This window comes from Rhinichthys klamathensis, unplaced genomic scaffold (genome assembly GCF_029890125.1).
Source record: "Rhinichthys klamathensis goyatoka isolate OS25496 unplaced genomic scaffold, OSU_Roscu_1.1 h1tg001193l_1, whole genome shotgun sequence".
Classification (NCBI taxonomy): Eukaryota; Metazoa; Chordata; class Actinopteri; order Cypriniformes; family Leuciscidae; genus Rhinichthys; species Rhinichthys klamathensis.
Window position 1 is genome coordinate 56,024 of NW_026607380.1, and position 21,477 is coordinate 77,500.

At 42.3% G+C, this 21,477-nt stretch overlaps 2 protein-coding genes across 3 annotated transcripts in view; one reads left to right on the top strand and one right to left on the bottom strand.

Moving 5' to 3' along the window:
- Positions 1 to 21,477, top strand: part of pdzd7b (PDZ domain containing 7b) — a 48,087-nt gene that overhangs the window by 22,628 nt on the left and 3,982 nt on the right. Inside the window, exons 13-16 of the mRNA XM_056244990.1 lie at positions 25 to 84; positions 3,739 to 4,236; positions 5,147 to 5,247; positions 5,335 to 5,501. Coding sequence (XP_056100965.1) covers positions 25 to 84; positions 3,739 to 4,236; positions 5,147 to 5,247; positions 5,335 to 5,487 — 812 coding nt within the window. The 3' untranslated portion in view covers positions 5,488 to 5,501. The remainder of the gene's footprint in view (positions 1 to 24; positions 85 to 3,738; positions 4,237 to 5,146; positions 5,248 to 5,334; positions 5,502 to 21,477) is intronic.
- lzts2b (leucine zipper, putative tumor suppressor 2b) overlaps positions 11,829 to 21,477 on the bottom strand; it is a 27,653-nt gene continuing 18,004 nt past the window's right edge. Inside the window, exons 1-5 of one of the 2 annotated variants that reach the window (XM_056244988.1) lie at positions 21,364 to 21,465; positions 19,141 to 19,530; positions 17,305 to 17,835; positions 15,102 to 15,371; positions 11,829 to 12,653 (exon numbers count right to left, since the gene is read on the bottom strand). In XM_056244988.1, the coding sequence (XP_056100963.1) occupies positions 12,060 to 12,653; positions 15,102 to 15,371; positions 17,305 to 17,835; positions 19,141 to 19,503 (1,758 nt within the window). In that variant the 5' untranslated portion in view covers positions 19,504 to 19,530; positions 21,364 to 21,465 and the 3' untranslated portion in view covers positions 11,829 to 12,059. Of the gene's footprint in view, positions 12,654 to 15,101; positions 15,372 to 17,304; positions 17,836 to 19,140; positions 19,531 to 21,363; positions 21,466 to 21,477 lie in introns of those variants that run through there. The other variant, XM_056244989.1, reaches the window with a different exon arrangement.

Genomic DNA, 21,477 nt, shown 5'->3' on the forward strand with positions numbered 1-21,477 from the left:
GGTCTTCTTGTGTGTTTACTTTAGGCAGGAGTTCTCCTCAGACAGGCCACACCCCCAGACGCCACCTCATCACACCTGCACCAGGTGACCATCATTTTATATCCATCAATAATTCCATATACTGGACCGATACACCTTTATAACTTTGAAGTTGAAACATGACCGACCTTCAACTTCGGAATATGTCAGTTGCTGGGCGATATGATGAGATATATCAATGACACAATATCGAGCTATATTGTGTTTATTAGTGTTGCCTAGAACATATGAAGAGTTTGGTTCCAAAACGCGATAAACGCCATTTCTAAAAAAAATTAGTTACTAGAAAAATCAGTATTGTATCTGGTTGGTATTGAAAAGTCAATGTTTAATTTTAAGTAAAATGCGATATCCGCCGTGTTATTCTGTCATGTTTTCTCCCTTTCTTTCCAAACCGCGACAAACGCCAGCCTCCCTTCTCTGCAGAATGCGATATATCCGCTCTCAACCAATCACAACGCACCATTCCACGCAATGTAAACAGTAACGGCAGCGCCTTAAATACACCCGGCCACCTAGTTTTTCTTATCTATTTTGTACTTTTCGATCAACAAACAAACAAACAAAAAAATGAATAATTTTGACGGCATTGATGAACCTGTGGTTGTTTCTGCGGTGGGTAAGAAACATAAGGCATCGAAATTCGAATCATTTACGTGAGGAGATTAAGAAGATGAGGCACTCGGGAGGAGGAAAAATGTTTTCAATCTTCTTTACAGTTCTTAATAAAAATATTATACTAATAAACTTACGTTATTGTGTATTTTCAACAGTTTCAATATGAAAAAAAAACAACTTTTATATTGATTCAATGGATTAATAGCATTTAGATTTTATTTTTTAAACGGATTTATTGCATTTTGGGGGAAAAAATAATCCGTTTTTATAATAAATCTTTGAAAATCAAAACCTGGATTTAAATTTTTTTTGTTATTATGACCTACAAATGCTATGTGAAAGTTTGAAACAGAAAATAGTGGTTTTACTCAAGAAAACACACTTTTACTCAAATTAATCTAAATGGATTTATTGCGTTTTGGAACCAACATATATTGTTCCATTTAGAGATTTAAGTTTTGATAAGTTAAATATTTTAAGTTATATATATACACTCACCGGCCACTTTATTAGGTACCCCATGCTAGTAACGGGTTGGACCCCCTTTTGCCTTCAGAACTGCCTCAATTCTTCGTGGCATAGATTCAACAAGGTGCTGGAAGCATTCCTCAGGGAGTTTGGTCCATATTGACATGATGGCATCACACAGTTGCCGCAGATTTGTCGGCTGCACATCCATGATGCGAATCTCCCGTTCCACCACATCCCAAAGATGCTCTATTGGGTTGAGATCTGGTGACTGTGGAGGCCATTTTAGTACAGTGAACTCATTGTCATGTTCAAGAAACCAATTTGAAATGATTAGAGCTTTGTGACATGGTGGAAGTAGCCATCAGAGGATGGGTACATGGTGGCCATAAAGGGATGGACATGGTCAGAAACAATGCTCAGGTAGGCCGTGGCATTTAAACGATGCCCAATTGGCACTAAGGGGCCTAAAGTGTGCCAGGAAAACATCCCCCACACCATTACACCACCACCACCAGCCTGCACAGTGGTAACAAGGCATGATGGTTCCATGTTCTCATTCTGTTTACGCCAAATTCTGACTCTAACATCTGAATGTCTCAAGAGAAATCGAGACTCATCAGACCAGGCAACATTTTTCCAGTCTTCAACTGTTCAATTTCGGTGAGCTCTTGCAAATTGTAGCCTCTTTTTCCTATTTGTAGTGGAGATGAGTGGTACCCGGTGGAGTCTTCTGCTGTTGTAGCCCATCCGCCTCAAGGTTGTGCGTGTTGTGGCTTCACAAATGCTTTGCTGCATACCTCGGTTGTAACGAGTGGTTATTTCAGTCACTGTTGCCCTTCTATCAGCTCGAACCAGTCTGGCCATTCTCCTCTGACCTCTGGCATCAACAAGGCATTTCCGCCCACAGAACTGCCGCTCACTGGATGTTTTTTCTTTTTTGGACCATTCTCTGTAAACCCTAGAGATGGTTGTGCGTGAAAATCCCAGTAGATTAGCAGTTTCTGAAATACTCAGACCAGCCCTTCTGGCACCAACAATCATGCCACGTTCAAAGTCACTCAAATCAACTTTCTTCCCCATACTGATGCTCGGTTTGAACTGCAGGAGATTGTCTTGGCCATGTCTACATGCCTAAATGCACTGAGTTGCCGCCATGTGATTGGCTGCTTAGAAATTAAGTGTTAACGAGCAGTTGGACAGGTGTACCTAATAAAGTGGCCGGTGAGTGTATATATATATATATATATATACGTATATATAAATGTCTGTCGGTTTTGTTCCATTTAGAGATTTAAGTTTTGATAAGTTCAATATTTTAAGTTATATATTTAAATGTCTGTTGGATTTGAATGTCTCTTAGCAATTAAAGGAGAACTCCGGCGCAAAATGAACCTTTGGTCTAATAAAACATTGGTACCTAGTCAACCGTTCTCTGAGATTTGTTTTCATGATAATCGAATGTAAAGAGTTTTATCTCTAAAAACAGTTTAGCGTATAACGCTAGTAATGGGGGCATATAATAAGTAAAAAGAAATCGCCAGTTAATACCACTAACAAGACTCAAAATAGCCCCACACGAACACAGTAACATAATGAGGGTCCCTACATGCACAACGAAGCATTGAGAACTTTGTAAGTGTTCAGACCGTTTAATAAGAAGATATTAAGCCATCAGACAGGAGCCATCTTTGGAAAACAGTCTCGACTAATCAAACCACGAACGACGTGTTAAGTGAGCTGAACTGTATGAATGGCGTTCGTGGTTTGATTAGTCGAGACTGTTTTCCAAAGATGGCTCCTGTCTGTATACACGAAGTGGACTGTCTTTATCTTTATCTTCTTATTAAACGGTCTGTACACTTACAAAGTTCTCAATGCTTCGTTTTGCATGTAGGGACCCTCATTATGTTACTGTGTTCGTGTGGGGCTATTTTGAGCCTTGTTAGTGGTATAAACTAGCGATTTCTTTTTACTTATTATATGCCCCCATTACTAGCGTTATACGCTAAACAGTTTTTAGAGATAAAACTCTTTACATTCGATTATCATGAAAACAAATCTCAGATAACGGTTGACTAGGTACCAATGTTTTATTAGACCAAAGGTTCATTTTGCGCCGGAGTTCTCCTTTAAGAGATTTACAGTGGTCGGTTTTGTTGTAAACAAGAGAAGACTATTGTCAGAAAGCATCAATGAAGATACACTTAGTTGTCTTAATTTAAAAAAATAGCCAGTTGTCAAATCGTCTGATTCGAGTTTAACATTTTCCAAATTTGTTTAAAAGCGTTTCTCCATGTCCATTTAGTGCTCATTGTCTCAACAACTGGACAATGAGCACGTTTTCATACACACTGATAGCTCCCAACAATCGGCTTACTGAATTAACCTATTGTCATGCCAACCAAAACTGCGTTTACAAGACTTTGTTGAATAAATCAGGTTATTATTCTCCGCTAGTGACGTCAAAACCTAATCATTCGTGAGTTCTTTAAAAGTTACAATGGTTCATGTGTTGGGAATTGCGAACCGGTTCTTCTTACTCATTCCTGGTTTTGTTGTCTTGTTATTATTCCAAACAATAAATGGAAAGCGTATGTCTCTCTGCCTCAGATGTGCGTGGTGTATTTGAAGACATGGAGAAACACAATCAGCTTCTGGAAGGTCTCGAGGAGCTCCGTCTGTCCGGTTATCAAGACCAGAACCAGTTACTGGACGTTCCTGTGGACGCTTTCAGTCATTCAGACTCATTATCGTCCTCTGGGACGTCAGCGCTCCTTCCCAACTGGCTCCTGGCGGAGAACACGCGCTCAGACTCTTCCCAGACATCGGGTCGTTCACACAGCGGAGGAGCTGCTGTCAGGAACGGACATTCGGAGAGTGAATCGGTCGGAGCGGATGTGTTGTTTACTGTAGTGGACTTGCCTCGCCACAAGAGGCCGCTGCTCTCACAGGTCTTCGGTTCCCTTAAGAAGTGCCACAGATCAACAGTGACACCCGCAGGACAGGCTGTGCAACAGCGGCTGAACGAGAAGCGGACAAATGATGTCACCATTGAGCCAGAGTTTGAGCTCACTACAGTCCACATCAGCAAAACCAAGCAGTCACTGGGTATTCAATCTCTTTTTCAATGCAACTCTTGTTATTATTATTATTATTATTTATCCATGCACATCATTATTGTTTTAATAATATTGAATCAGAATAACTTCCTCTTGCAGCTTCTCTTCTCTGATGATGAGGGCGGGGCTATAACCTGTCACTCACATGAGATCAGCCAATAGCAAACCACAACCATCCAATCAACTCCCCACAGACACAATCAAGCCCCGCCCACATTTGTTCTCGTTCCAGAAGTGTTTTTCACTCGAATATACGACACAATAGAGGAGAAGAGACCCGCATAACTTCCCTTTCAGGCCGACTTTAGGGAGGTCATATGAGGAATCAGCTTCTCCTTGATCTGTTGTGATGAGAGTTTATTGGGCGATGCAAACATGCATACACATTTTAGTCAAAATGTCAAAAATAGTAGGGTCAAATGTGGTAAAAATGTGTTGTAGCTTGTGCTGAGTGGGGAAAAACTTCTGTTTACATCTTTTTTTAAAGAATTTTAATTAAGTAAGTTTGTTTTTAATTATAAAATTTGTACATAAACGCCGCTGGTTAAGAACCACTGTCTTAAAATCACAGCAGCAAAAAAAAACTAAAAAACTTTTGTTTCCAAACATTTGTTTTCTAAATGCATGTTATTGATTCAAACATGCATGCTTCATTTATTAAAATTTGACCTAGTTATTTTTTATGGATCTTCCAGTACGACGTACTCGCCTTATATTTCTCCTGTTTCGCTTCACTCGGATGTACAGTGCGTCAGAATGTGGAAGAAAAGACGTGTCGCTGCTGTACATTAATTTCATCCTGATTTAGTCTAATGTTTCTTTCCTCAGTGGGTAATGTATGATGTAAATGAAGTGCAGGTAATTATGTCCGATGATGTGTGTGTGTGTGTTGTGATCAGGGATCAGTATATCCGGAGGATCCGAGTCCAGGGTGCAGCCGATGGTGAAGATCGAGAGGATTTTCCCAGGAGGAGCTGCGTCTACCAGTGATGCTCTGCGGGTAACAGACGAATCCCTGATGATCAGTGTTAGCATGTGTGATTTAGCTAAAGCTGAATAGCTCATGGGCCGGTTCTGTGTGTCTCAGGCCGGTTTTGAGCTGGTGTCGGTGGACGGTGTGTGTCTGCAGGCCGTGACCCATCAGGACGCTGTGGAGATCATACGCCAGGCCTTCAGTAACAAGAGCATCGACCCAATGGAGCTCGTGGTCAAAGTTCCCAGAGATCCCAGAGTCTCGTGACACGATGCCTTTCCGTATGTATTTCACGAGACTCGAACATAGACTGTAAAAACATGTCCGTGACGTCACCCGTAGTGTTTATGAAGAGCGTTTTTGAAGCTCAAAGCCGAAAATGTGCAGCGAGGCGGATTAGCTGAGGTGACGTGACGCTAATACACAGCAGACAAAGGCTAGCAGTGACATCAGAGGCAATCCACCTGTCACTCAAGTGGCCACGCCCTTAATTATGCACAACTTTAAGGCTTAATATAATTTAAACGGGTGAGTAAAAAAAAAATTCACCATCCTCACAGTCGTCATGAAGGGCAACATTAGCGATATAGACCAAACCCACTTTTAGCACCAGACTGTAAACATGTGTTTTTCTGCTGTAAAGTTGGGCATTTTAACATGCGGGTCTATGGGACTGAGTCTCTTCTGCAGCCGGCCTCTAGTGGCCAGTGGAGGAACTGCAGGTTAACTCACTCAGTGTCGGATTCAAGAGAGACGGGAAGGTTGCGCTTGCACTGACTAAATCATCATTCTAGAAAGAAGAACGAACACCAACTGTGTGAATCTCATAACCGTAGCGCTGTGTGGGATTCACTCTCTTTGGTTACACTATTTGTGGTATCCCTCAAACTTGACCTGAAAATAGCCCTAGATGCTGGTATGGAAATAAAAACAAACCGTTAAAGTGGCTAAAGATTCACTCAGGATAAACTACCATTCACATTAGGGGCGCAACGGATCACAGCTGATCGTGACCCGTACGAATCCGCTGACTCACGGTTCGACACGCATGCGATTCGCGGATTAACCGCTAAATTGCCACATTTACACATTCAAACAATTATAAACGTGGAAGAAGAGGCGAAAATCGGGAGTCGCGTGTTATCAGCCACACACACACTCCACACAGCCACACACACACTCCACACAGCCACACACACACACACACTCCACACAGCCACACACACACACACTCCACACAGCCACACACACACACACTCCACACACACTCACTCCGCACAACCACACACACACTCCGCACAGCCACACACACACTCCGCACAGCCACACACACACTCCGCACAGCCACACACACACTCCACACAGCCACACACACACTCCACACAGCCACACACACACACACTCCACACAGCCACACACACTCACTCCGCACAGCCACACACACACTCCACACAGCCACACACACACTCCACACAGCCACACACACACTCCACACAGCCACACACACACACACTCCACACAGCCACACACACTCACTCCGCACAGCCACACACACACTCCACACAGCCACACACACACACACACACACTCCACACAGCCACACACACACTCCACACAGCCACACACACTCACTCCGCACAGCCACACACACACTCCGCACAGCCACACACACACTCCGCACAGCCACACACACACTCCACACAGCCACACACACACTCCACACAGCCACACACACACACACACTCCACACAGCCACACACACACTCCACACAGCCACACACACACACACTCCACACAGCCACACACACTCACTCCGCACAGCCACACACACACTCCGCACAGCCACACACACACTCCGCACAGCCACACACACACTCCGCACAGCCACACACACACTCCACACAGCCACACACTCCACACAGCCACACACACTCACTCCGCACAGCCACACACACACTCCACGCAGCCACACACACACTCCACACAGCCACACACACACACACTCCACACAGCCACACACACACACTCTGCACAGCCACACACACACTCCACACAGCCACACACACACTCCGCACAGCCACACACACACTCCGCACAGCCACACACACACTCCACACAGCCACACACACACACACTCCACACAGCCACACACACTCACTCCTCACAGCCACACACACTCCGCACAGCCACACACTCACTCCGCACAGCCACACACACACTCCGCACAGCCACACACACACTCCGCACAGCCACACACACACTCGAAGTGCACACAGAGAGAGAGAGGCGTTTCAGACAGCACTCGAACACTGAACTGATTCTCTTTCGCGTTCTCTTGCCGTTGAACGGACACACACACACACAATTCTGTCTAAACACCGTCTGGGCAAGTGTTCTCTCGGTTCTGTCAGTGAACAGTTGAGAGAGAAACCGGATGTGTGTCAGTTTAATCGGTCTTAAAGTGACAGTAGCCTAATATTCCTGCTGTCGTCTGTGTCATTAATGTTCATAAAACAACCAAATACAGCTTTAACAAAAGATGCAACTATATTTAATTTCTACAGTGAACAAAAAGTGTTATTTTACATTTAGGCCTAATTATTAATTTCTATACCTGAATACCACTGTTAGACTTTGTAACTGTGTTATTTAGTATTAATCTCTGCTTGTCATTTGTGTATTTGTTCTTATTTTATTATTGACTGTTCACTTGTTTTTAATAATGTGGGAACTTTATCAGTTAGGCTAGTAGTTATTGATGTGGTATTGAAGAACTTCAAGTCAGATTTAAGTAATATATATATGAAAAATGATCCGATCTGTGGCTCAAAAAACGTAAATGATCCGAACCGTGAATTTTGTGATCCGTTTATCTTGACATTAGCTTGAGCTTGAAAAGTTTGACGAGTTTATCTTTAAAGCATACTTTATGAATGTCCACAATCCGGTAACGTTCTGCAGAATCATGTCGGGGACATAAAGTGACATCATCCGAGTTTGAGTCGATCCAAACCGCTCAAAGAAACATACTCAGAAATCACACCCATCCAACATAATGTACACACATGTTAGTGAATACTAATAAATCCTGGTTTAATTGCTCTGGTGACACTTAATTTCTTACAAAGATCAGTGTTTTCAAGAACATAAATATCGAATAAAATACCAGTAAAGTTGATTAATTGCAGGTGTTTAATTACAAACATCTCATAGGAACATTAAATATACAGCACGAAAAATATACAATGTATTGGCTTCATACAAATACTGTTAATTAAAAAAAAATGACAATACCACCACAATCACCCACAAGTAACAGAGCGGTTAAACGCACGCCAGCAATGCTTTGGTCTATTCACAGTGGCTACGCTTCTATATGTGTGCACAATCAGGTTATGTGACCGTATGCGAGTCTAAAGTGTGCAGTAATGCTTTTATTTTGGTACAAATATAACAGTCAGTTGCTTTAATGGATACAGAGATCATATTCCTCACTTTAGTTTTGAATATTGCCACGTTCAGCTCATGTCAGAATTACCAAAATACTTCATAAATACATTCAACTTGATGAATGAAAGATATTTTGGTTTTAATGCGTCACAAGTAGAGCAGCTTGAGCTTCCAAACGTTATAATTATGATTTCACAAACGCATGAGCAGCTTTTATTAATCAGATCCTCAATAACGGTAATTCTGGCATGATGCGATCGCAGTGTGATTGTGCTTTAGGAATCAAGACACTGAGCAGAAGTCTATTTTCTTATGTTAATGAAGGGAAAAGCCACGAGTTGTGCATTTTGGTGTCTCGCATGAACACTGGATGTTAACGTCAAAATAAGGAAACATGCGCTTAAACAACGATGGAAATGCATTTACCGGATAAACTCCTGGATGCGCCACAACAAAGTCACGTGACCTTTTCTTCAACAGAGGATGTGATTGGATAACTGGACTAACCAGCGGACCAATCGCATCGCAGCATCTCAAACGAGAGCCATAATGACCTCTCAGAAACGATTGCGTTCCCAAACATCAGTAGTTTGTTATAGTGTTTCATCTGCACGCTCTGAGACGCAGGTATATTTATTATGGAGGCTTTCCCAGTTGCAAGCAAATTTTACATTTTATTACTGATTCTTTGCACCATCTTCGCCAAAAGGTGATGGAAATGGGGCTTTATTTGCAAATGTTTTATGCAATACTTTAGGGCTGTGAAATGATTAATCGCGACTAATCGCATTTAAAATAAAAGTCTGGTTTTCATAATAAATGTGTGTGTGGTGTGTGTGCTGTGTATAAAATAAATACACACACATCAAGTATATATTTAAGAAAAATGTGTTATTTATATGTCAAATATTTATATTTATATATAATATAAATATATATACAGTGTATACATACAAATATTTCTTAAATATATTCATGCATATGTGTGTATTTATATTATACACAGCACACACACACATATATTATGTAAACCAGTATTTATTTTGGATGCGATTGATCGTTTCACAGTCCTACGATACTTACGCACAACTTTGGATGGAAACGGCTAATGACACAAAAGTGCACTTCTGTGAGTTTACAAACATGTGCCCAAACATAATTGACACAGAGTCCATTAAATGTATTTTTAGGCCACATAAATAATGTAACAAACTTAAGAACAGTTTTTTGCATTTTATGCATTTCTGAAATGAGTGCGGCGGTAGACGATCACTAGGGCGGGACAGTGGATCGATTCATCACGATTCGTGGATCGATTCCAAAATTTTCCGAATGCATCGCCATTCTCTCTCGAATCCATTCTGAGCTTAGTTCTAGGCTAGTTTTTAACAGCAGATGGCGCTCTAGGCTATAGTTTTTAACAGCAGATGGCGCTCTAGGCTAGTTTTTAACAGCAGATGGCGCTCTAGGCTATAGTTTTTAACAGCAGATGGCGCTCTAGGCTAGTTTTTAACAGCAGATGGCGCTCTAGGCTAGTTTTTAACAGCAGATGGCGCTCTAGGCTAGTTTTTAACAGCAGATGGCGCTCTAGGCTAGTTTTTAACAGCAGATGGCGCTCTAGGCTAGTTTTTAACAGCAGATGGCGCTCTAGGCTAGTTTTTAACAGCAGATGGCGCTCTGGGCTAGTTTTTAACAGCAGATGGCGCTCTGGGCTAGTTTTTAACAGCAGATGGCGCTCTGGGCTAGTTTTTAACAGCAGATGGCGCTCTGGGCTAGTTTTTAACAGCAGATGGCGCTCTGGGCTAGTTTTTAACAGCAGATGGCGCTCTGGGCTAGTTTTTAACAGCAGATGGCGCTCTGGGCTAGTTTTTAACAGCAGATGGCGCTCTGGGCAAGTTTTTAACAGCAGATGGCGCTCTAGGCTAGTTTTTAACAGCAGATGGCGCTCTAGGCTAGTTTTTAACAGCAGATGGCGCTCTGGGCTAGTTTTTAACAGCAGATGGCGCTCTGGGCTAGTTTTTAACAGCAGATGGCGCTCTGGGCTAGTTTTTAACAGCAGATGGCGCTCTGGGCTAGTTTTTAACAGCAGATGGCGCTCTGGGCTAGTTTTTAACAGCAGATGGCGCTCTGGGCTAGTTTTTAACAGCAGATGGCGCTCTGGGCTAGTTTTTAACAGCAGATGGCGCTCTGGGCTAGTTTTTAACAGCAGATGGCGCTCTGGGCTAGTTTTTAACAGCAGATGGCGCTCTGGGCTAGTTTTTAACAGCAGATGGCGCTCTGGGCTAGTTTTTAACAGCAGATGGCGCTCTAGGCTAGTTTTTAACAGCAGACAGCTCTAGGCTAGTTTTAAACAGCAGATGGCGCTCTAGGCTAGTTTTTAACAGCAGACGGCTCTAGGCTAGTTTTTAACAGCAGATGGCGCTCTAGGCTAGTTTTAATGGCGCTCTAGGCTAGTTTTTAACAGCAGACGGCTCTAGGCTAGTTTTTAACAGCAGATGGCGCTCTAGGCTAGTTTTTAACAGCAGACGGCGCTCTAGGCTAGTTTTTAACAGCAGATAGCGCTCTGGGCTAGTTTTTAACAGCAGATGGCGCTCTAGGCTAGTTTTTAACAGCAGATGGCGCTCTGGGCTAGTTTTTAACAGCAGATGGCGCTCTAGGCTAGTTTTTAACAGCAGACGGCTCTAGGCTAGTTTTTAACAGCAGATGGCGCTCTAGGCTAGTTTTAATGGCGCCCTAGGCTAGTTTTTAACAGCAGATGGCGCTCTAGGCTAGTTTTAATGGCGCCCTAGGCTAGTTTTTAACAGCAGATGGCGCTCTAGGCTAGTTTTAATGGCGCCCTAGGCTAGTTTTTAACAGCAGATGGCGCTCAAGGCTAGTCGAGGCCAACAGAGAAGAACATGAATAGTTTAATAAAGTCGTTATTTTAGGGGTTTTTTGCGCACAAAAACTTAAGGTTGAGCCACTTAAATCACTCGGACTTTTTTAACGATGTCTTTACTAACTTTCTGGGCCGGCAAGTTTCAATTACAATAGAAGCCTATGGAGGAGTGAGACAGCTCTCAGATTTAATCAAAAATATCTTAATTTGTGTTCTGAAGATGAACGAAAGTCTTACGGGGTTGAACAACACGAGGGCGAGTAATTACTGACAGAACTTTCATTTTTGGGGTGAACTATCCCTTTAAGGTTCAGGTGGTGTGTGTAAGGCATGGGAAGACCATCCGCTGTTAAAAAATAAGCTCAGAATCGATTCGAGAGAGAATCGCGATGCATTCGGAAAATCTCAGAATCGGCCCAGAATCATTTCTCGCTTTATAATCCCAGTGTGACGATTACCTAGCTTTAGCGTGATAGCTTCCCGCTACGCCTTCCTCAAAACAAAGATGATTTCAGATCTCGGTCGCGGCGATGTCGTCGAACGTGACTTCGTTTCCGCTGCTCTCGTCGTCCTGTTCTCTCGACTCGAGCTCGAGTTTTAGTTCACGAAGCGATCGCTCCAGATCGCGGTTTCTCTTGTACATCTGCACGTAGTTCTGCTGCAACTGCTTCTGGTATCGAATCACTTTATCTTTCTCCTCTTCCCAGCTCTTCCTCTCGCTCTCGAACGCTACGCCCCGATCGGACGCATGCTGGCGCTCGTACGCGAGCTCGGCCTTGAGGCGGTCGATCTGATGCTTGGAGGCTTTCAGATCCTCGTTTTCGTGCGACGTCGACTCCTCCAGACGGCTCATCTTCTCTCTGAGGAGCTCGTTCTCGCTCTTGCGGCGCTGCAGCTCGTTCTCGCACACCTCGAGCTCCAGGGTTCGTGTGTGTGAGGTGGTGTGTGCCTCCTGAAGCTGACTCTGGCACGTCTTCAGCTCCACACACACGTCTCTCAGTTGCCCGCGCACCGACACCAGTTCACCGACTCGCTGAGCCAGGTCCGCCTGAAGGTCTTTCAGCTGCTGCTTCAGCAACGAAATCTCACCGGACTTCTGGCACACCTGAGGGATACAGCGACAAATCACTTAAAGCGTGGATGCAAACATCTTAAAGCTGCTGTATGTAAGTGTTTCTCTCTACTAAAGCATAAAAATACCATATATTTGGATATATTGAGGAAACATGCTGAGTTCACACACTCGTTTCTCTGAACAACACTTCCACGGCCGGTTATTTTACTGTGAAATGTGTGTTTCCAGGCTGGACTGTTTGTGTTGTTGTGATGATGCTACACGTGACTAGGGCTGCAACGATTAGTCGACGTTGTCTAAAATGTCGACAATAAAAATTTGTCGACAAATATCTTTGTTGTCAAGTAGTCGTTTGATCTCACGTGACCTAATGTAAGGGCCTGCAATCCCGCGATTTGACCGCTACGGCGCTGTAGCGCTAGAGTGTAGTGCAGCCCTTACAAATGCTATTGCGGTAGAAGAGAAAACAGCGCGAATTATGACAGTCAGTGCAAACGAATCCGAACTAGCAAGGTTTAGGTTTGGGAAAGTTTTACAAAACTTCAAATCAAGAATGCTGTCGTGTGCAATGTTGGGGTGCAAGAGGAAACATCCCGGCAAAAGAGGAGCCGGTGAGAAGTGAGTGTTCTCCAGCTGGAGCTTAGCCTACTAACCAGCGGCAAATCTCTCTTTATTAGAGAATGCAATACTACTAATAATAGTAATAATATTATCAATAGTAATATAATTACAGTAATGTGATGACTTATTTTGTATAGAATAAAGCTTGATCGAGCTTAGGAGTCAGGGCTGTTTTTATTATTGTAACACTATTAGTATATTAGGTATTATTATAGTCTTATCACTTGCCTGTATTTTGTTCAATAATCATGAAGACTTACAAAACGAGATGTTATATCCTTCCTATGATATAGGAAGAATATCATGGCAGTTACTTTATCATACTATAAATTAAAAGGTGAATGAGAACGTCTCTGTCAGCTAAATTGTCATGTAAAAAAAGATTGTAATTTTATAATTATAATAATTGTTTGCAGATTAATATTTTACCATTCTTTGTGTCCTGAAGTAAATGTCCCTTTTTCTGTTTCAGTTCTAAGAAAAGCAGTGGGCCTATTAAACAATGCTTAGAGAGCATTTGTGTGTGATTTGAGTTGGACCGAAATCTGAAAACTTAAAGAGAATGACCTGTTTAGTTGGCTCAAAGTTCATTAAAACAACTATTTCAAAAGCTGAAGTGATTTTCTTTTTTTATATTATAGTTAGAATATGTATAACTCAATGTTTTAACTAATTGGAAAAGCTGAATAATCGTTCCAAACTTACTGATTAGTCTGCGAAATAATAGACGATTAGTCGATTAATCGTTCTAATAATCGTTAGATTAATCGATTATCAAAATAATCGTTTGTTGCAGCCCTACACGTGACAATCTGCCTATTTTCATTGTCCACTGCGCTCGTTCCTGTCGCGCGTCTCAAACTGGCGGCCCGCGTGAGCGTCGAGTCTGAGGAGGCGGGAAACGACGATCTGTGATATTTGTAATTGGACTGCAGTGCCGATCTCCACCACTAGCTGTCATTCTACACACTGCACCTTTAACTATAATTTCAAGAGGCTTTAAAGCATTAGTTCACTTCAGAATTAAAATTTCCTGATAATTTACTCCAACACAAAAATGTAAAAGCTCAAACAACGATGTCGGATGTTGTTGTTTTACCTTTTATTTTTTGGTAAATGCCGTTTGACTTAAATGCCGTTTGACTTAAATGTCTTTGCACGTTTGCTTTGTAAACACTGGGTCGGCTCTTCCTCCTACGTCATGCTTGACCTTTCAACCTGATTACGTAATGTGTGGCGCGTCACAGCTAGTGCAAGACGAGAATTTGTGGTTTAAAAGTATATAAATGTTTATTTTTGTTATAAAACGGCAGATGGTTTGTCTAGATAAGACTATGTATCAAATAATGTGTTTTTAAAATAGGAATGGTCAATTTTGATTTCATGGGGACTTAAAAATTAGCCTTTTGAAGTTTAACTTCCCCCTGTAGTCAATAATTGTATCCCTTAAAACTCATCTTTATTCACCAAAATTACACATTTAAATGTTTTTCCTTGCAAAAAATGTCTTCATCCCTTTAAATATCTTGAATGTAACTCGACACCCTCGCCTCATTTAGTATGTGCGGTTCTATGAATATGCAGATGAGCCCCGCCTCCACTCACTCACTCAGCTCAGAGATCCACTGGTTGACGATCACACGTTGATCTGATTGGTTACAAGGTCGTTTGTGACGTCAGAAACACCAGCGATTTCAAACCGTGTGTTTGAGACTGTCTTTGGTTCACTGCAGTTTTAGAACCAGCTGAGAAACGCATGCAAAGCTAAATCTTGCTTTTTTCCTAAGCATAGTCTCACAATCTCAGCTAGTCCCTAGCCGATACTTCTTATAGCGCTGTGACCGGACTCCTCCTCACCTCCCACTTGCTCTCCTCGAGTCTGGGTCCGAGGTGTGTGTGCTCCCGCTCGTAGGAGTTGCACCGCTCCTCGAGTCTCTGTCGCTCCTGCAGGATCTGCGTCATGTCCTCGTTCTGCTTCTTCTTCTCCTGCTGGAGCGTAAACACCTGGAGCTGCAGGAGCTGATGCTCACGCTGAGCTTTATGGGACGCTTTCTGCATCTTAGCGGCGCACGTCTGTCTGAACTCCTCCATCTCCAGCTCCGTGCGCTTTTGCCTCTCCTCGTACACCTAAACCAACACACACACAAGCATATAATCTGTTAGAAACTAGTCTTCAGTTTGAGTTCGGATCAGGGTTTGAAATTATCAACTGGCGGGAAACGCTGTCAAATCACGAGCATTACTTATGCATTACTTATTATTAGGGCTGTCAGTTAAACGCGTTATTAGCGGCGTTAACGCAAACCCATTTTAACGGCGTTAATTTTTTTTATCGCGCGATTAACGGTCTTTTTGGCCTAGCAAACTTTGTAGTTTTTTTCACATGCTTTTGCAACAGGACACGGCATGCGCTGCGCTATGAAACCCATTTATTTCAATGGCTTGCGCCGCGCGAGGACGTTTTGAAAGCGCAAGCGGATCTAGCTAGACCGGAAACAAAACAACAGGCGCGCCGCACACACTTGTTTGGGCTTGCGAGTCGGCCAAATAGTTACGTTTTGAGTGGATGACGAGCGCGAGACGCTGAAATGGATGCCAATAAGATTCTGAATGGAAAGTTTACTTTTAAAAAGGTGCCAAATGGTTCCATTGACGAGACCAAAGTGATCTGTGTGTTTTGTCGTTGTGAACTGAGCTATCGTCATCGCAGCACGTCCAGTCTGAGATACCACTTGATGATGGCCAAGCACACACACACACACACACACACACACACACAGCTGATGCGAATTCTCCACCCCCTCGTCAATATCAGGACCTCGTCAGTATTTCTTTCACCCTTTTATTGATGGACAGTGTTACATTGTGTGAGAGATTATTTGCTCCAAGTGAGAATGTTAGCGTGAAATTGAACACAGTATATGCCAATATTGTTTTCAATAAAAAAAACATTTGCACAAAGCAAGCCGATCCACTTGTCCATGTTGATAAGAGCATTAAAATGAGAAAAAAGAATGGTACAAAAAGAAATCAAGAGACATTTAGAATAGATAAAAATGTGCGATTAATCGCGAGTTAACTATGACATTAATGAGATTAATCGCGATTAAATATTTTAATCGTTTGACAGCACTACTTATTATGTTTACTCACTTTACTGGGGAAGTTTGTGTGCAAGTCAAATCTGCGCAGATTCAGCGCAAACACTCGTGAGTCATCGTGATTTGTGACCCTGGATCACAAACCCAGTCTCGAGTCGCACGGGTGTCTCTGTGGCACTAGCCAACAACACACTGTATGGGTCAAAATTATCAATTTTTCTTTTATGCCAAAAATCATGAGGATATTAAGTAAAGATCATGTTCCACGAAGATATTTAGTAAATTTCCTACCATAAATATATAAAACATGTATTTCTGTGAGTGAGTGCAACACACATGCACAACTTTAAAGGAGATTTTCTCAATGTTTAGATTTCTTTGCACCCTCAGATTCCAGATCTTCAATAGTTGCATCTCGGCCAAATATTGACCATACGTCAACGGAAAGCTTATTTATTCAGCTTTCATATGATGTATACATCTCAATTTTAAAAAATATTGGCCTATGTGACTGGTTTTGTGTTCTATGGTCACATATAAACGACATTAAAAGCTTTAAATGGTCCTAAAATACCTCGTTTCCACCAAAAAAAAGAACTGGTTCGGAACTGGTTCTGGTTCAACTTCTCAGAACCTGTTTGTTTTTCCACTGACTAGAAAGTCCAGCGAACGATGTCGTTACGTCACTGTGTACGTCGCCATACGTCTAAGCTTTCCCATTCCCGCGGTGTTGTTGGTCACAGTAACCCTGCCCCCGACGTTAGCATGACGTGCTAAAAGAACGGTTCTAGTCCAGCAAAGAGTTGGTGCCGCTTTGGAACCAATTTTCCTGGCCGAGAACCGGTTCTTTGGCTGTGGAAACACACAGAACTGGTTCGCGAGTAGGCACCGGCTCCGAACCGGCTCTCAAGATGCTTTGGTGTAAAAGGGGTCTGAGAGATGAAAGCGTTCACACACACCTGACAGATGGCGGATTCGTTCTCATCCAGGTTTTCCCGGAGTCGCTGTAGCTCCTGATCTCTCTCCCTCAGCTTCTCCTCCAGATCCCTCATGATGGTCTCGTAGACCTCGACGGGTGGAGGCGAAGGTCTTCCCGATCCCATATCCGACAGCATCATCTGTCCTCGGCCTCCCACAGACCCCGAGCTCTTGCTGGACGAGGAGCGCCCGCTGTCGGAGTTCGAGTGTGCGTGGGGTTTGCTCGCCTCGCTCTGGTTATACGCCGGGAGGTTCGCTAACGAGTCGCGAGCCGCTTCCGTCATGGAGAAAGACTGGCTGAACAAGCCGTGGCGAGCGCCGCTGTACGAGCTGCGCCGTTCTGCCGTCCTGCCGGGCGCGAGATCCTCGTCTTCCGGAGAAAACCTGCTGAGGTTTCCTTGGCTTCCCGAGAGACCGGCGCCGGGTCGTGGAGACAAGAACTGCACGGCGTTCCGGCTCCTGGGAATGACGGGTTTGAAGGCAGTGGGTCTGATTATGCCCTGCTGAGCATTCTGGGAGAAAACAGAGTCAGAAATGATGAGTAATGGGAGCATTAGCATGTAAACACTGATAAAAATACATGAGATTTTAGTGACGTCTACTGGATGACTCTCAGGTTCAGTTACAGATTTAAATATATAGTAATATTTAGGAGGATCTGTTGACAGAAATGCAATATCATATACATAACTATGTGTTCAGTGGTGTATGAAGACCTTACATAATGAACCGTTATGTGTTTATTAGCTTAGAATGAGGCGTTTCTCTCTACTCACACGCATCGACATGTTTCTACGGTGGCCCTGAGCGGACAAACGCGATTCGTCACTATGTTGTTCTTCATGCAAAGATGCTAGCTAAAGTCAGCCAATAAAACACTGACACAATGATGGACAAGTCACAATAATATTCGCAATAACATCATTTACTGAATAATTAAGTAAACCTAATTTGCTTAAAAAAAGCCTCATTGCTTTGCTGGCTACTCTCTGCTGTCTCAGACGACGATGACATCACTTCCTGTCGACCACCGTAACTTCTGTTGGGTGCGATTCACAACCTCACCACTAGATGTCTAGAAATCACACACTGCACCTTTAAATAAACGCTTTATTTTTTATTATTTTTTTACTCCAACTTTAACTTTGCAGTCATCAAGCGCTCACTTAATGATTATTTAAAAAAAATTAATTGCATAAAATGAATAAAATATGGATAAATTATATGTAATCAAATTTCTAATATTGGCTGATATGATGCAAATAAAAAAACACTTTTTATTTAATTTTTTTAAACACTAACTTTACCTTTGCAGTCATCAAGTACTCACTTAATAAATATAAATTTTTTTTTTTATTAAATTAAATATTGATTAATTAATTGTAATAAAATTTTGTTGGCTGATATGATGCGGATTTTTTATTTATTTAACTAACTACCTTTGTAGTCATCAAGCGCTCACTTAATAAATATGAAAAATTCAATTGAATAAAATAAAATATTGGTAAATTGAATGTAATAAAATGTGTAATATTGGTTGATATGATGCAATTAATTTTTTTTAAATAAACGCTTTTTATTTATTTTTATTTGATTTTTGGGCTTTATTATGGTAGCGATAGGAGAGTACTCTTTTTATTAATCGCTAATCCTGTACTCACCATTTCTTTTTCTTTTTTTTCATGTGAAAATTCTGATATTTTAATGAAAAATGACAAGTTAAATTTTTTTTTTTGCAAAAAACAAGAACAGTATGAATCCTTCAAAATAAGATCAGAAACTTATTTTTACAAAAATTCTTTGAATGAACTACTCACCCTTTCCAACTGTCCAGACACAGGAACCAGTTTCGGAGGCCCGTCCGCACCAGCCATTCCCACATCCGAACGATTATCGTTCCAGTCCTGTATCAAGTCCTCATGGGAATACGAGCGAGTGCCGAAGCCCTTCGCCCTGCAGGCGATTCCTCTCCTCTTGCTGGACGGGGTCCGACTGCCGGCGTCGGATAACAGGCGTCCCGATCCCGGCGTTCCCTTGCGGAAGTTGGTACTGACCTCTATATTGTCCCGGTCGGGATAAGTGACGTGATTGGGCTTCATGGTGCTGACGGCTCCCATCGCTCCCATCAGGCCTGGTCCTGTGTGGTCAGTGGACACGGGGAGAGACTGGATCAGCGCCATGGCTGACGACCCGGGAGCTCAGAAGACCTGCAGACGCACCAAAACACATTCAGACATCATTTTCACTTGCGCTCATCACATGGGATTAATCTAGATTAGATTAATCTAGTTCGATCGGCCTCGACAGTTTCAAACAATACGAGCACTAAAGCTGATTACCGTTCAGAACATCTGCGCTCCGTTTGCTTAAACCAAAATGTCGAGGAGAAACGCTGTGTTTTACTTCTGTGTTTCAGAACGGCTCAATGAATGAGTTTTCAAACTGGTTAAACGAGTTTTAAAGCTAGACAGGTTATCCCAAACTCGGGTCATTAGTCGAGTCTGACCAGGTCGGGCCGTTCAAACTGATCATGATTCCTTTGATGGAGCAGAAATGATATATTTAACTCGTTAAATTCATAAGTCGACAGCATTTTCTGCTTAAAACTGCAGTGAACCAAAGACAGTCTCAAACACACGGTTTGAAATCGCTGGTGTTTCTGACGTCACAAACGACCTTGTAACCAATCAGATCAACGTGTGATCGTCAACCAGTGGATCTCTGAGCTGAGTGAGTGAGTGGAGGCGGGGCTCATTTGCATATTCATAGAACCGCACATACTAAATGAGGCGAGGGTGTCGAGTTACATTCAAGGAAAATATGTTTCAATATATCATTTTGGTGATCAAAGATGAGTTTTAAGGGATATAATTATTGACTACAGGGGGACTTTAATGAAAAGATAATGAAGACAAAAAATTTTTATTATAATGTAAATTATTGTGATTCATTCGTTATAAAAATAGAAACATGACTCATTAAAAGTCTAGAATTACTGCGGTCTCCTGCATTTTAAAAAGTGTCTCAATAACATACTTCCACGTGAACTTCAAGCATTAAAAAACAATTAATTCTTACACTTGTTTGTTCTTTCAAAACGAGCCACAAAGTCATTTTCCAGACCCTTCGCCGTCTCTGTTCCTCAGTGGTGGATCAGATTTAAACAGCTCAACTAACCACAACCATAAACAAACACACTCACTATAATCTAGTCTTGTGCACTATGAACAATTGCATGTGTTCCTGATTTGTAAGTGACTTTGAATAAATGTAAATATAATGAACCACTGACTGCAACCTGAGAAACATGAACTGGGTCAGTGTTGGAGTCGAGCATCTCACGCTTTACGCAGGATCACAGATACACATCTCGTCCTTAAAAACACGGATTACAACATTATGGTGTCGTGTTCACACTGAATCTGCAGAAAACACAGTGACTTGAGTGTAAAATACTCCTCCTACTTTCCTCTGACAAATCTGACATTTTCTCCCAGACAACAGTGAGATTAAATGGAGAACAATGATTTGCTTGAAGTCACATGTACTTGCATTTGCCTTTTCCACACTGAAGTTCATCCCGATACAGAAGTACAGCAAGCTGTGAATGTTGTCACATGTTGTTGACCTGTTTCATACCTTGATGTGTGTGTGTGTGTGTATGAAGATGATGTATACCTAGAGATGAACCTTTTTCATCATTGCTCTGAGCTCCTCCACATTAGTTTAATAGCTCTAAACTCTCCGGTTCACACAGAACTGTGTTTCTCCGGTTAAAAACTCGAGATGCAAGTCAGTCGAGAGAAAAAAAAACAATTTTTAAAACGTATTTTAACTTGCGCGTCACATTTCTATAACGCTGCGTCACGTGTGAGAACGCTATTTCTCCTGAGGAATATGAGGAGAAACATCTCAAGAGAAGCCGATACTTTATTTAAACATTGAGTCTCTTTAGCGAGAGAATGATTGGACTAAGATTGCCTGTACACACACACACACACACACACACACACACACACAGTTCTTCTTTAATCACATACCTGATGTTAAATCCTGCATGTCGTCCGGTTCTGTGACACTGATACTGATGTGTGTGTCCCTCAGTCCGCTTCACTTTCTCTCTAGCTTCAGTCTCTCTCTGTCTCAGTGTGTGT